General features: G+C 41.5%; 1 protein-coding gene across 1 annotated transcript in view; it reads left to right on the top strand.

The window, feature by feature from the left end:
• Positions 1–4,432: 4,432 nt before the first annotated feature.
• EFNA5 (ephrin A5) overlaps positions 4,433–15,915 on the top strand; it is a 205,950-nt gene continuing 194,467 nt past the window's right edge. Inside the window, exon 1 of the mRNA XM_064735970.1 lies at positions 4,433–5,420. Coding sequence (XP_064592040.1) covers positions 5,293–5,420 — 128 coding nt within the window. The 5' untranslated portion in view covers positions 4,433–5,292. The remainder of the gene's footprint in view (positions 5,421–15,915) is intronic.

Raw genomic sequence — 15,915 nt, forward strand, 5'->3', positions numbered from 1 at the left:
TCCCACAGTATTGTTTATGTCTATGGTACCTAACTCTTCTCATATGGAAATTAGTCCAAGATTTTACTCAGAATTATCCTTTGACAGCTTACAGTATCAGGGATTACTGTAAAAGATGAGAGAATTTGTGATGATTAATCATTCTGTTCAATTTGCAAAACTTGAAGCTGAGATTGCTTCTAAATAATTTTTTGTCAACATGTTTATGCAATCAGAGAGTGATTAAAAAGATAAGAAAAGCATGATGCTTTCAGGTCCTGAAAAATACAGGTCCAGGGTTACCGCTGATAAACAAATATGCTGAAATTCTGTTCAGCCTTTTAACAAAATATTGCAGATGATTTAAACACAGACCAACCATAGGAAAATATATATATTTTTGCCTGGTTATATTTAATAAAATTTTACTGAAATCTTAACATATGATTTTAAAATTCACATTTCCACAAAATTTAGGGGAAAAAAAAGAGTTTTAAGATGCAGCTATATACTTCACTAATTTGCAGTATGCATCCATTTTTCCAGAACAGGCTTTCTCTAATTCTCTGGGTTTTAACAAAAGGAAAAAGCCCATGATATTTGCCTGTTGAATATCTTTAAAGTCACTGGAGTTAATGTCAGAAAAAGGGTGGATTGGGTCCTACCAGTTAGTGTTACTTCTGAAGCACTGCTCAAATTTATAGAAGATAAAAATCACACATACAAACTATAGGAACAATGCAGAGATATATTTGCTATTTTCTGTTTTATGAGTGACAAACTATCCCTGAATGGCAAAGACAAGTACTTAAATTATATTTCAACAACTCTACCTACATTGTCCAGAAATTCTTTATATCTTGAACAGATAAAAATGATTTATGGTTACAATGATAAAAATAATGTGCATTGTTAAGGGCAATCAGCAAAGAAAGAAAATATTCAGATACATCACTTTTCCCTCCCCTAAGAGACAAACTCTTAGGCTATGCTTAGTTTAATTATTTTGCACTATGTGATCAATTAAGGTAGTGACTGCAGCACAGCACACCAGCCCTCAGGAACTCTGTGCAGCCACCGAGGAAGTACGGGCTCTGCAGTGGAGGGTAAAGGTTCCTTTGTGCTGAAGGTCCTGTCAGAGGCAGCTCCAAACACTCACTGTGCACACATACAAATTTTTCTAAACCCTGTATTCAAAATAGTTTCACTGGTGCTGAATCACTTGTTAACAGTCTTTACCTTTCTGCCTAATGAACACTAATGCCAGGGGCCATTGGTACACAGAAGCATTTCACAACTGTGCTATCAATAATTGTGTAATCATGTAATCATAAAAATGGAGAATGGGCAAGAAGCTGGCAAGCACGGCATATTTGATCAGTTCTGTGAAGTGGTTATTTAAAAAATATTCTCGCCTTCTCTTTATTAAACTGCTATTTAGCTTTACTTGTGGAATTAATTTACATCTTCAGTCCAAAGGATTTATGTCTCTGTATTGTTTATAAACTACTAAGATACAGTCACCTAGAGCTTGCTTGCTAAGCAAAGCAGGGAAAAAGGATATACTCCTGCTACCGCTAGTATTTTTTGGATTTTTTTTCCCATTATTAATAGTTTACCTTCTTTTCACAGCTTTGTATGTGTTAAAAAAAAAAAAAAACCAAACCAAATCATTGCAGTCCTGGAAGAACATTTATATTCTAGATTAAGGTCTGACTCTGCTATTAAAATGCATTTTAAGTTGTACAAACTGACCCCTTGCTCTTTCCCTGTGATATTTCTCACAAGGAGAACAAAGAGGAAAAAAATATTGAGCTTTTCTTACAAATGTGGCTGAGGAGATTCTTCAGGGAAAAAGAAAGTGTTATTTATTCGGCTTCCTACAAGGGCAGTGATTTCCACATGTCTATTTGTGCTGGAGAAAAAAAGACTAAGGAAATATCGGATGTTCTTACGCCTATTAAAAGAACCTAGTTCAAAGATGGCAAAAAATTGGAATTGCTGGTATTCTTATAATGAAAAGGAATGTAGAGAGTTTGAGCTTATGATGCCTGTTATACCTGGGTCATTTACTTGCCTGGTGTACTTTGTACGCTACGAACACTAATCTACAAATGTCAACACATTGTAAACAAGGCTGGAGGAAGACCATGGGGAGACAAGTTTTTAAGCTTTTAATAGTAAAGCTTCGAAAACCGTAAAATACTTCGATAAAAAAACCAAAACAAACAAACGAACAAACAACCCCCACCCCCAAAACTAAAAAAATACCCCAAAAATTTTAGAAAATCAACCCAAGGGGTTTGATTGTTTCTCTTTAACTCCAGCCCATGCTCCGTCGCTTCAGTGATTCCCGAGCGGAGGGCGAAGAGCAGGAATCGCGGGCAGTTTGGATGCTGCCATCGGTGAAGATTAACCCGCAGTGTCCTTCCTCACGCCGAGGAAAGCCGCAGGGCGCGGAGCAGCCCAAGGAGCAGCGGCAGAGCAGAGCCCCGCGCAGGATGCGGCCGCCGCCGGGCCCGCGCTGCGCCGACGCGCCGCTGGGGGGAGTCGGGGCGCTTCCGAACGGGCCGCGCCCGCGGCGGGAGCGCCCGGGCCCAGCCCGGCACGGCACGACCCGGCACGGCACGGCACGGCCCGGCACTGCCCGGCACGGCCTGGCCCGGCCCGGTACGGCGCGGCACGGCACGGCACGGCACGGCCCGGCTCGGCACGGCACGGCCCGAGAAGGGACGGACGCGGCGCTGGCCGCCGTCACCCGAGCAACGCCGGCAGGCGGGAGCTGCGGGAGGAGGCTCCGCTCGCTCCCAGCCCGGGGGCCGCTCACCTGCCCGCTCCGCTCCCTCCCCGCACCCGCGGGCACTTGGCGGCAGAACGCCGGCCCGGCGCCCATCATGCCCCGCCGCCGGTGTCGGGGTGTCGGCGGCGGCGGGTGGCGGAGCGGAGCCCCCTCCGCGGCTGCGGAAGGTCCGCCCGCGCCCCGCCGGTCCCGCCGCGCCGCGCTGTGCGGGGCCGGCGCTGCCGCGCGTCGCCCGGGGCGTGGGTGCCGAGCCCAGCCGCGGGGGAACGCGGGGAAGGAGTTTGCTGCTTCGATGGAATTTCTCGGCGCACTGTTTTTCGTGGCAGGCGGAAACCCCTCCACACGCGGGTCCCGTGCAATGCCTGTCGCAGCATCCGGCAACGAAATGGTTACCTTCAGCAGTAAGGCTGCACAGGAACCACTCCGAGTTCTTAGTAATTCAATTAGTCAGGTTTCCAGAAGGTGGGGTTGGGTATTTTTTTGGCACGGAGGAGGAGAAGCCCTGGACGACGCCTCCCTTCTCGTGTTGCAAGCCAATCCGGTCGAGGTGTAAAAAATAAAAAAAAAAGAAAAAAAAAAAAGAAAAAAAGAAAAAAAAGAAAAAAATGGAATCTGTAAGCAAACAGCAGGCTATGTCCTGACTGGCTGCGGCGGCAAATCCCCCCCCTTTCCAAAGTAAACTGCATGCAAAAATCCCACATGATCAAGCAGCAGCGCCCGTGTTTCGAGCTGTCTGCTTGCACCTCCTCCTCGTCTTCATCCCTCACGCACACCGGCGCCGGATCGGACCCTCGCGTATGCATGTATGTATGTGTGTGCGTGTGTGTGTGTGTGGGTGTGTGTGTCCCTGTGTGTGTGCGCGTACCTCGCTGTACCGCGTATACATCTCTGCGGCTGCCTGTCGCACACACGCATGCACAGAGGCAGCTCAGCACGCCAGGCTCCTAGCTTTTCCAGGTTGCTGATGTCGGATTTACACGCAGTGAAGGGACCGGTCATTGCAAAAGGGGGCGTGACTGTTTAAAGATTTTTTTCCTCCCATAAAGCATTTTTTTTTTCAAAACTGACTTTTGCCCCTCCAATCCTCGTCGCTCTTTACGATCCCTCCCTGCCTGCCGCTGCATTCAAGTTTATTTATTTGCCTGCTGGCGTTGTATATTTTTCCTTGCTGCTCTCGCTGCTGCTTCAGAGGGAAAAGGGGAGCAGCTTTTGGGCAAGACCGAGAAGATCTGGGGTGGTTGGTCTTTTCGATCTCCCTGTGTAGTCATCGGAGGGGTGGATTCTTTTACTCTCACCTCCTCCCTGACCCTTCAAACTGTTTTGTCCTTCCGCAGAAGTTGATGTTCACGGGACTGGACCCTGCTTTATCTCAGAGAGGCTCCGGGAGGCTGAATCAGGAGATTTCTGCACCTCGCCGTATCACTCCATTCGTTTCCCGAGCAGGAGAGGCCAGCCAAGACCAGTATCATCAGAGGAGTTTGCAGGCTTGATTTTGCACTTCTCCGAGATTTTGCTTTTCTCCACGCCCTCTCATAAAACAATTTTTTTTTATTTTCATCTCCTTGGTTTCCACGCCGCTATATTTCTTGGATTGGCCGTTCTTTTTTTTTTTTTTTCCTGCCCCCCGCCTTTTTTTTTTTTTTTTTTTTTTTTTTGCCTTTGCTGCTTTGCTGTTGCTCAGTCCTTGGTGCATCCACCGCCCAGGAACAGGAAGGACAAGAAAACCACTCCACAAAGTCTCCTTCAAGACACTCCGTGCTGCAGAACAGGCTTCTCAACTCCATCAGCGCAGCAAGCAAACTCCTCAGGGCTTTTGCTTCTTTCCCCCTCTTCCCCTCCCCCCGCTTTTTCCCCCCGTGTTTTTGTTTGCTGCTCATTTGAGGGGAGCGGAAGGCCAGAAAGGAAGACACAAACTTTGTGCTTTGACATTTGCGGGTACTTCTTCTCCCGCTACCAGCCGGCGGCCTTTAATATATTACCCGGACCCCCCGTGGGCTTCCAGGGGAAAGATCTCCTTCTCCTGCTCCTCCCCGCTTTTCTCCCTCGTCTCCCGCTCGTTCGCTCCTTCCATCCCCGCGCACTCCGGCCGTCAGCGCCGCTGGGGCCGCTCGCAGGGGGAGGAGGAATCGCTGCTCTCGCCCGCCCGCCGCGCCGGCGGGCCGGTGTATGTCGTGCCGTGGGCTCCGTGCGGAACTCCCGGTGAATGAGAACCGCTCGCCGCTTGCCGCCGCCACCCGTCTCGGCCCCCGCCACCCCCTGCCGCGGTGAGGCTTCCTGAGGGGCCGCGGATCGCCCTCCCCGCCTGCTGCTCGTCTGCGGCGCTAAGCGCCCTCCGCTCGTTGCGGCGCGGCGCCCACCGCCTCCGCGCTTCGCTTTTCATTCATTCACCCCAGAACTCCCGCGCCCCGGCACGGTTCCTCCTGCCTTCCTCCCCGTTCCTATTTTTTTTTCCCCTTTTTCCCTTTTCTTTATTTTTCCCCGCATCCCCCTCGCCGCGCCGCCGGCCGGGCGCGATGCCGCACGTGGAGATGCTGCTGCTGCTGGCGGCCGCGGCGCTGTGGGTGTGCGTGCGCGGGCAGGAGCCCGGCGCCAAGGCGGTGGCCGACCGCTACGCCGTGTACTGGAACAGCTCCAACCCCAGGTACGCGGGGCGGCCGCGGGCGCGCACCGGGCAGGGGATCGGTGGGAGGGCGCGCAGCGGCGCTCCGGCGGCGGAGACCCATGTCGAGAGACCGGCTGCAGGAAAGAGAAGAAAACTTTTCCTTTAGGGAGGTTCAGGGCTGCAGCCAGCGATGGTGCGGGCGGGTGGCGGGGCTGATTTTCTCTCCTCTATCCCTTCCCTCCAAGGCTTCACCGGGATCGGCCGCCGCCGGCCTGCAGGAGCGGAATGGATGCGCTCCCGGCGGGGGACACGGGCGCCCCTCGCCGCGGGGCAGCCCTGTCTGCTGCCAGCCCTGCTCCGGGAGCGCGGGAGTGATGAGGGGCACAGGTAGCGGTCCCCCGGTGGTGCCCCGAAGGGTTCCTTTGGCAGGCGTGGTGGCGGCCGGTAGCCGGCCCCGGGCAGGGCTCCGCGCCCTCGGCGAGACCCGCACGGCGCCCGGGTGAGGTGGTTGTCAGGGGCGGCTGTGCCCGGTCGTGCCCTGCGCTGCCCTCCCGGCGGGGCCCTCCCGGGCGGGCTGCAGGTGAGCAAGCGAGGTAGGTGCGCCGTCCCGGGCCGGCTCTGCCGGTGCCGCCGCACACAGGACGGCGCATTCCGGGTCCCCGCAGTCGGGGCCGAGTGGTGCTGGCGCAGTCTCCCCGCTCTCCTGGCTCCGGAGGACTCCTAGCACCAGGCTCTGAGTGCAGTTCAACTCTGGAAAGGGAGGCTTCATTTAATTGTATTTTTTTCCCCTGGAGTTTTCCCTCATGTTTAGCATCAGAAAATTTCAGTCTTCCTCCAAATGGTATCCATGTGTTTAGGTAAAAAGTCATCTGGGTATTAAATATTTTTGCCTTGTCAAAGTGCCGGTGGCAGGCTTACCTTTTTTTTTTTGTTTGTTTGTTTGTTTTTTTTTGTTTTCCTGGTAAACCTGTCAGGCTAGTCTAAGTAAATTTGGGGACGTTTTATCTTACGTTATCTCTTTTTTATGCTTCTGATACTGCTGTTTGGCTTGAGATTAGCACATTGATTTTTGTCACAGGTCATGTTTTTTAATAGATCTCTGTTGCCTGCAGAAAACTCCGCTGCTCGGTATTCCAGAGTAGGTTTAAAATAGGTGTTGCAAAAGTTAACAAGCAGAATTTTCAAGTGCCCATGGTTAGCTAGTCTGTCCAGCACTTTATTACTGTGCTCCTGTGCTCAACGCCTCAGCAATAAATAATTGGCCCAAAAACTTGAAACAGAAACAATCATGCTTGGGTATGATGAACATCTGTGATTCGAAATGCCTCTCTCTACATTTTCCTCTTTCTACATGTGTTGCTTGAAAAAAACTGCTCAGAGTAAATAAGATGAAAAGTTGCACCTCACATCATCCATCAGAGAACATATGTTCCCAAAAATTGCTTGCCTCTAAAAATCAGAATTTTTATTTCTGTTGTTATGCAAAATGAATTGTAACTGCTAGAATAAAAAAAAAGAAGTTATATTCTCAAGACCCACTGGGCGAAAAGAGGATCATTGAAAGAAATAGGTGTTACTAAACGCATACATTGCTAGCATAACAGTTAAAACACTTCAAAAATAGCCTTAGATTCAAGATTTTTCACTTCTGTTGTCTTATGTGTGATCTTAACTGTGCGTAGTGAAGACAGTTGAAGGTACAAACAAATGCTTACCTAGTTGGCCTAGGTGGGCATTGCACTGAATTATATTTACGAGGATTCAAGTAAATGAAATCATATATTAATACTATACTACTCTTATTAATCCAACATCAAACATCAGCACACTGCAAAGAAAACTTAGTTTTGTTATTCTTACAAACAGTAGAGGAAGAGTTAAATTTAAGATGTTTCTAAACCTTCTGTTTTAAAACCAAACATTTCTTGTCTTAGAACACTGCCCTCTCACAATGGATGTGTCTGTTTGGACTTGCCATGTCTATATGTGAGTTAAAAATATGAGTAAGAGCAGGGTGCAGATGCAACTCTCCTTTGTTTTATACAGCGTGCCAGTTTGTGTGTGCTTTCTAAGTAACACAAGCATTACAGAAAAACAGGCAAACACCTGAATGGTAGGTGGGGGAGACCCAAAGAAAAGAAAGCACTTCTCTCTTGAATTTGTTTTGTCAGAATCTGAGCTGAAGACAAAATTGTCTTTGGATATCAAAATATTTAGAGCATTTAACAATGTTGCAGGAATAACTTTGCAGTGATTTATCTTCATTTAGAGGCAGACTCAGGAGATGAATGCATGTAGAATAAGTAGAGATGCTTACTTGGTGATAACTATTTGAAATTAGAGGACAAAATGTACTGCCATTCTATAAACACAAATAGTAACATTGTGATGGAGCTTACTTTATCATATTTATTCAAAATTAACAAACTGCCATAGAACTAATTAATTCCTTTAAAAATTGAAATATTGATCATCTTAATAATGATTAAGGGACTCTAAATTAAGATTAAATTAAAACTTTGAAGAATTTGATAATGATTGTCCTTCTTTCAAATTTGATGGTTTAATTTTTATTAGTATTAGACTACAGCAACTTGCTGAAATATGTAAAGATTTTATTCTCATTGAAAGACACATTAGCAAATTGCTGAGTGACCCAGCTGATAAATGCTCCTAGTGTGAACAATGTTTGGTAAATAAAAAATCAGATGAGTCCATTAGAAAAATTCATATTACATTGCTTGGTTAGTTGACAGAGCTCTGCTAGAACAATTAGAAAGTGTATAGTCATTATTGCCAGCATGTATGAGTAACAAGTTTTTTATTTTTACAGAGTCAAAGTCAGTTCTTGGAAATGTTTAAAGTATTGCCATGCCTTACTTTTCTTTCATATTTAATTATCAGCATACACCTTGTATAAATGCTGTAGTCCAGTTCCTGGTGAAAATATGCTTAGGTATTAAAATTTTGAAGTATAAATAAAATAACTCTTTTTTAGTCCTTTTTTTTTCTTTTTCCTTTTTTTTTTTTGATTGGAAATGAATCATCAAGTAAACTCAAAAATGTGATTTCTTTTATTTGTTTATTTATGTAGGCTTAGAATTACATGGACGCAAATTCTAACTGTCACCTTAAAATGCACTAGTCTTTCAGCACTCTTTGCATATATGTTTTCTCATGTGGGACTGCAAACTATTATCATCAGGGAATATTGTTCTCAAAATAATGCTCAGTTTTGGAATGGAGCATATTAATTTAATCTTGATTGGTAGTGTCCTTTTAATTAGAATTCAGACCGAATGTAGTGTACCAGGGCCAAATTTTGAAGTGGTCTACCTGCATCATGCCTGCTGCTGTTTGTAATCTTGTCACAGTTCAAGCTGAACTACTTGTTTTAATTGTTGCTACATTTTTTTTGCTTGCCAGGATTATGCTTTAAGATTGTGGTTTCTATTTAGGTATTTCCATGTAAGTTGTTTCAGTGTCAGGTTATGTAGCTTCATAAATTGTTAGTTAGTTTCAGGGTGGTTAAAAATACTTGAATTGCAGGTCTAGTTTCTGGTCTTACATAGAGGCCATAGCTTCTAGTCTCACAAAAGCAAATATTTTTTATTAGGAGTATTACTGGATTTGGCTGCATTTTACACAAGAAAATTGTACACCAAATTCATAGAATAATTATTATAAATCATGGGATGTTGATATATTTTCTCTGTGTATTTATGTGGATAAAATCAGGAAATCAGATGGTAAATAGAGAATTTAGGTATTGAAAAGTAATTTTAACTTCAGTTAGTGATTGCACATAATCAAAGCGGATACCACAATTTGGTCAGTAAGTAGAGGGTTTTTTTTTTAGATACGTATTGGGGGGAAAATGAGTGGATACTTCTGAAAATTCTATGCATAGATCAGAATTTCACAACCTGGATTTCTCAGCCTATGTGGATTTTGTAGCTGAGTATTTAGGAACTGTTTCAGAAAGGCATCTTACTTCTTTGAACTCAATCCTTACACACCTAAGTTCTGTTGCAGTTGTGTGGGTGGATAGATGTGTGCTTATGTGCCTTCCTGGGCCAGCCAAATTCACAGATTTAGTTTTGAGAAGCTCTGGATGTGGCAGCTCACGCACACCTGGCACTTCTTGGAGCACACTCATGGACTGAATGGATGTCTGAGTGTTTTGCCATCTGTTATGTGTTTGTGGATTTCACCATAGCATGTTAGTTGTATGTGCTGAGATTACGTGGCTGTTTTTTTGCTTGGTTTGTCTTTTTTTGTTGTTTTCTGTATAGATACAGTTCTGCCTGTGTACAGAGTTGAGGGAAGGCATGCAGAAATGGCTGGAATAGGAAGAAAGCAGTTAAACACACGTTAAGAAAACTAGGAAGTTTTGGATGAAGAAGGGTAAAGTCAAAGTGTTTACTTTAATGTTGGTATTATGTATCAGTTTCATATGTCAAGGGAAGCATAGGAGCCTAAGTACTTGAGGTATACATACACATCCTTGTAAATGTATTGTACATATATATAAACCTATTTTGAAATAGCATAGCTTGCATTTTGACAGCATTTTATCCAGCAGCTTGCTCTGAGAGCTGAAGAAATCTCTGACTGGTTCCTTGTAATTAAAAGATCAGTAGTAGAGCTGTCAATTCTTTACACCTACTTTCTCTGCTTTTAATAGTTTCATTAACACCTTGTGTCTCCAAAAGAACATTGGTGCTTATTTTAAAAGTGGGTGTTTGAAACAGTTTGAAACCTTCTATGGAAAAACTGCACAAAGAACAATCGTTTCACTGGCCTCCACCCTTGTATGAAAGGCAGCTTGTTAAGTGGTACCTGATCTTCATGAAATGCTTCTTATGAAATCTTTTTTGAGTGCATGTAGTCAGGACACTTCATTGCATTCTTCTAGCCCTGTGTGCTTTTTGAGAGGGACAGATAAAGATGAGCCTTCCTTTCTCTCCCCTGTTGCTATGATCTTAGCAATCTACCAGCTTCATGCTGGGCAGAAAAAATGAATGAATGCAATTAGTCCTTGAGGAGTCATGGTCATTACATTCATATGGACAGGTATACGTAATGTATATGGCATATGTAATGAGAATATGTGTGTATTTCAATGTTTGTATATATATACTTACATATATATACACATATACACATATATATGCATTATATGTGTATGTATGCATTGAAATGTGTCATTAGGTGGTGATGTGGTGTACAGTGCATCATGAATATTGTGTGAGGGAAAAAATCTGAAAATTATTTTTTAAATTGAACTCTTCAGTGTTTAGAAAATTAATGGAATTTCCATCAAATTTCCAGGTCTAATCTTCCAGCTAAGGCATTTTGTGTTAAAGTTCAAAGCAGTAATAAGAGAATTATTTGTAGATTCTGTGTTTTAGTTCTTGGCTGTCTTCCAGTTGGCTGTTTCTTCACACACTGGTAGTTCCCGGGTCAGTAGGTGGGCAGGTAGATAAGCTAGCACTCGGGCACAACAATGTAAAATGAAACAGAGAAGAATTACATGAGTGTGCTTTGAGAGCTCTCCTAGCTTATTTGAGTGTTTTGTGACTTCTTCTTCCAACACGAGTCTGTTGTTGGGTGGAGGACTGCAGCATTGCTGAAATACAAGACTGCCAGGAAAACACATTAAGAATGTCGGTCATTGGAAACAGCTGAGAGAAGATGCTAACAAGGACACAGCCTTTCCTGGTGAAATAAGTAGATAGTAGTTTGTCCATGCCTTTGAGAAGTGCCTCCATTTCTTTGGGTTACTGTTTTTACTTTTTTTTTTTTTTTTATGCAATTACAAGTATTTTAGATCTGCGATTGTCTTCCAATAAATACTCTTTGCTCTGCTACCCAGTTCTGACCTTTGTTTTTAAAAAAAAAATCTTTAGTCTCATGATTAATATAATATTCCAGTGTTTCTGAATGGTCTAATTCACTTTTGAGAATAAAGGGCCCTGTTTTGTTTAAGATTTTGTTGCGCTTGTGCTTAAAATTTAGTCAGTCAGCAACACACCAACGTAATGAAATGAAAACATTTGGTTTGAAGTAAATAGATAAGTTATTACAATTGCATTCTGATGGTGTTACAGTTGTTGTGGGTAAGCCATACTGTAAGGTATTTCAGCACAGCTGAATGAAAAATGGAATCATTCACGCATTAGGAAACTTCCTTGCATTTTTGCACTCTCCCTTTTCATTGTAGTCTCTCCAAACTAGATTTTGGTTGAGCTCATTTAAAATGGTGCGTGTATTTTACAATGTGCAAACATGTATAGATATCTGAAATCCTCTTTTTTAGGAAACTGAGCCTACATTTTTACATTACAAAAGCGCAAATCCTATTCCTATCAATTGCAGAAAATAATTTGAGTTAAAATGAAAAATGTGAAAATACATGTGTGAAAAAACCCCCAGTGTTCTGTGAGGATTGAGATTGTATTTCTCCATCATAGAATGCCAGAAAAATACAGTAAAAGAAAAATACGCCCCAATATATATATGTATATATATTTAATCTGGGGAAACATCCTTCATGTTCTCCTATTGACAGGTTGATGAAAATACCTTGTTAGATTGTAGTTTTATGAAGGAAATGAATTTATTTCAGACTGCTGCAAAATGTAGAGATATATTTTGGTGTCCGTATTTTGTTAACTGGTATGCAAAGAGCTTTATGGCCTTTTTCTGTTTAAATGCATGGCCAGTAAAAATGCTGTCAAAAGAAAAATCAACTAACAAGAAAATGCACAAAAGTCCTGTTAATTAGCAAGACCTACTTGAATTGCTAATACCAATTAAAGCAAATTCTTCAGGTTCTGCAATTTTTACTTGAAAATTACAATTCTTATTGTCACTTGCGTTATAATCTAGTGGACAAATTTTCCTATCCATGCTGACATACTGCATGGAGAAAGGACCTTAGACTCACAAAACCTTTAAGTTATTTTTCATGTTCATTTTTTTTTCCTCATCATTAGATCAGCATATTAAACCATTCAACAGTAGTATCTGCAGTAAAAAAATCTCATTTTACTTTTTTCACTGAGAAACTTTATTTTTTGTCTTTTCTTCAGACTTTGGAAAAACCTTCTTATTTGGTAGGCACCATCTTTAGGTTTTGATTGTAGTGATGAAATGGTGCAGTGTGTATAGAAGAAATGATTTGTTTAAGAATCATTGAGTGAAGCAAAATAAAAAAAAAGAGTGTGAGATACATTTACTTTGATGCTTGTCGGCCTCTGCTAAAACATATTTGCTTCATTCTGAAAGATAAAATTTGGACTCATGACATTTAAAAGGATGCATGTTTTGACAGAATATATCTTTTGTCATGATTAATGTTTGCTGTGGAGCATTGACCTTCTTTATTCATTAAAATAATATAATACTTCCTCCCTGAAATTACGTAGTTTTTCTTGCTCGGGGGTGGATATTGGCATGTTCATATGGTGTGAGCTGTTCCTCAGTAGTAGTTGAGCACTGCAGCTGTTCCCTGGTGGATAGCAATGAAGCACTACCTTTTTTGGTTTTGTGGATTTCAAAGTAGTATTTTTCATTTTTCTGTTACAATTCAGGAGAATTTTCTTCTCTTTACAGGCATTCAAATAATTTTATCTTGTCAGACAGGGACCAGCTAAGAAATATATAAATATTGTTGTTATTATAATGCTATTACTGTACATAGGATTTTTTTGTTTAATTTTTACTTCAAATTTGTTTCAAATTTGTAAATAAATTTGTGTTTCTTTTCTCAGCCTGTGTCTTTGAAACTGGAGCTGAATACATTCTAACTCTTTTAAGCAAAACCAAACAAAATAAATCCCCCAAATTTCTTAATGTCTAATATTTTGTTGGATTTGTAAGGCTGTATAGATAAAATTCAGGGTTTTTTTGAGAGGAGAAAAAAAAAAGAAAGTATTTTATTTTACTTACTGCTAATTTTAATGATGATCTTTGTAGCAGAGTTGTCAGTCTTCAATGCTAATTTATCAGCATTGGGTAAGGACTTCTAGCAGCTTTAAAGATGTTTGGTCTCCTGCAATTGTTAAAAGTTGTTGCAAGAAAATTTACCAATTAATGCTGTTAATGAGCAGGAAAAACAGCTGCATTGGGTTTTTGTTTGATGGTTGTGGTTCTCCCCTCTGCAACCCCTCCCACTTTATTTGATGTCTAATCAGATTTTCAAAAAATAGTTATATATTCATACAGGCAGGGCATTTGGTGAGCAGAAGTTAACAAAGTAGGAGCTATCAATCCTGCTCTCTTTCCTATTGTTTCCAGAAAAGAAGGAAATAAAGAGAGACTCTGGAATTTGAAAGTATTGACCTTCTGACACGCACACACAGCATGGTCATTGCACTGGCACACAAAGTGCCTTAAGCCACCATAATGGCAAACTGCATTTTTGAAGTCACTGATATGAGAGCCAGCTGGATGGGGGATGGACAGCCAACTGTGATTCTGCAGCTATTTGTAAGTTACCACTTTAGAGCCAGACAGCTTCACTTTTATATTCCCAAACTTACCACTTTGGAATAATGTTGCTTTGTTCGGCTTAGCCAGGGATTTGTGACTGCTACATAGACTTAGAACCATTTGGTCCAGAATTGTGTGGTCATTCTTCATAGAAATCTGCTTCACAGAGTAATTTCATTCATCTGGTTGTGGGGGAGGGATGAGAAACCGTGAAGAAACATTCAGATATAGCATTCTTCAAGGAAATTGTGCATCCACATTAGCTAGTTGCTTTTTAAAGGTAAAGGCAGAGATTTGGATCAAGCAGTTATGGCCAATTCAGACCAATGTCTGAAGATTATGTGTGATCTCTTGGATAGGCTTTCCATGTATAGTCTGGAAAAGACCTAGTATTTTATGTACTGCGACAGATCTTACCCCTGGCCCATTTATTTATTTATTTATTATTTGTTTACAGTTATTGCTCCAATACACTTTTACATAATTTTGCAGTTCTCTTGGGACTTAGTTTATTAAAAATTAGTGATCCATCACTAAGTGGGATACATTACAAATTCTGGTGCTCCCAAAAGGGAGTTTTTGTGCCAAACCGAAAGAAATAATAGGGATACAAAAGCTGCCAAAAAGCGTGCCTACCAATTGCTAATTAATCAGGTGAAAAAACACCTCAGCAACTACAGCTGAATGTGGAACAGTTTATTTTAAATACGAATAAAGATATGTTAAGAGGGCGTAGCATCTCTTTGTTTCTACCTATGTATAATTTTAAAAAAAGTTAACTATGTGCTGGAGTCAGTGGGGAATTCTTTGAGGTTGATGGCATTGTCAGTACATAGAACTCTTTCAAAAAACTGCTTGCTATTAACAAAAAAAAATTAAAGATGTTGATTTTTTTCTGTCAGTTTCTGTCTGTTTGTGGTAATTTATAATAATATATCTAGACAACAATCAAGGCCTTAGAAAAGATGTTTTAAAAAACTTCTATCTTCACTAATCTGGATTACAAGGTATGATAGAAAAAGAACTATTGCTGTGAATATCTGGTTTCCAAAGCTGCCAATCACTTCTGGCACAGCTCCCATCATGGTTGCTGTGCCCATAATTAAATGCCTGTCATTAGTGTATTTTTCCATAACATTTACAATGGAAAAGGCAAGGGGTCCTTGCAGAGCTATGGCTGTCAGGGGAACAATAAAAACTAATTACACACTCTGCTGTCACCATTGTCAGCTCTGCTTTTGGGGCATAGAACATGGGAAGTGTGTGCCTAATAATTATATATATATATATATATTTATATATATATATATATATATATATATATATATATATATATATATATATGCATGCATACACACAATCCCCAATTGGAGAAATTCAGTGCTAGTGAAGTCATATTTACTTGGAAGATTATTCTTTATTCCAAAGGTTTTAATTCTAGTGTTATGTTTGTCCCTTCACTTATTGCCAAGTTGCTGACACTTTTCCCTTTGCTTTTGAGCCACATTTGCCTTTCTCTTGTTCTGTCTTGCACACTTTCTGGTGAACTGAGCTTTCCAATAAAATTGCTGCAATCAAGGCCAGTATTTGTCTGCATTTATTCAATAGGTGGGAATCATCTTTTGTATGCTTTTGCTTGTGCCTTGTACAGTAAACTGGATTAGAAAAAAGCTGAATTAAAGCAGCTAGTTTGCATGTTCATTTTTTTTTCTGTTTCTAGCCCGTAGTCTGTGGGTTATCTTAAGTGAAATCAGGGTAAGATTTTGGTGTAATGCAGTACTGATTTGAATGAAATGTATGCTTGTTCCATTTATCTTTGCACGTGTATTTCCAAATGTAAGCATAAATGCATAATTGCTATGTGAATTATCTTAAACATTGTTCTTACGAACATTGAAAGAGTGAATTTGTGTCTTCACACTAATATTTACTATTTATTTTTTTAAAGCTTTTAAAATGAGCATTTACTTAAGCATTTTTTTAGGCCACTGATTTAAAAAGAACATATCCTCAAAACCAGAATTTTGAATATATT

This window comes from Zonotrichia leucophrys, chromosome Z (assembly GCF_028769735.1).
Source record: "Zonotrichia leucophrys gambelii isolate GWCS_2022_RI chromosome Z, RI_Zleu_2.0, whole genome shotgun sequence".
In the NCBI taxonomy this organism is placed as follows: domain Eukaryota; kingdom Metazoa; phylum Chordata; class Aves; order Passeriformes; family Passerellidae; genus Zonotrichia; species Zonotrichia leucophrys.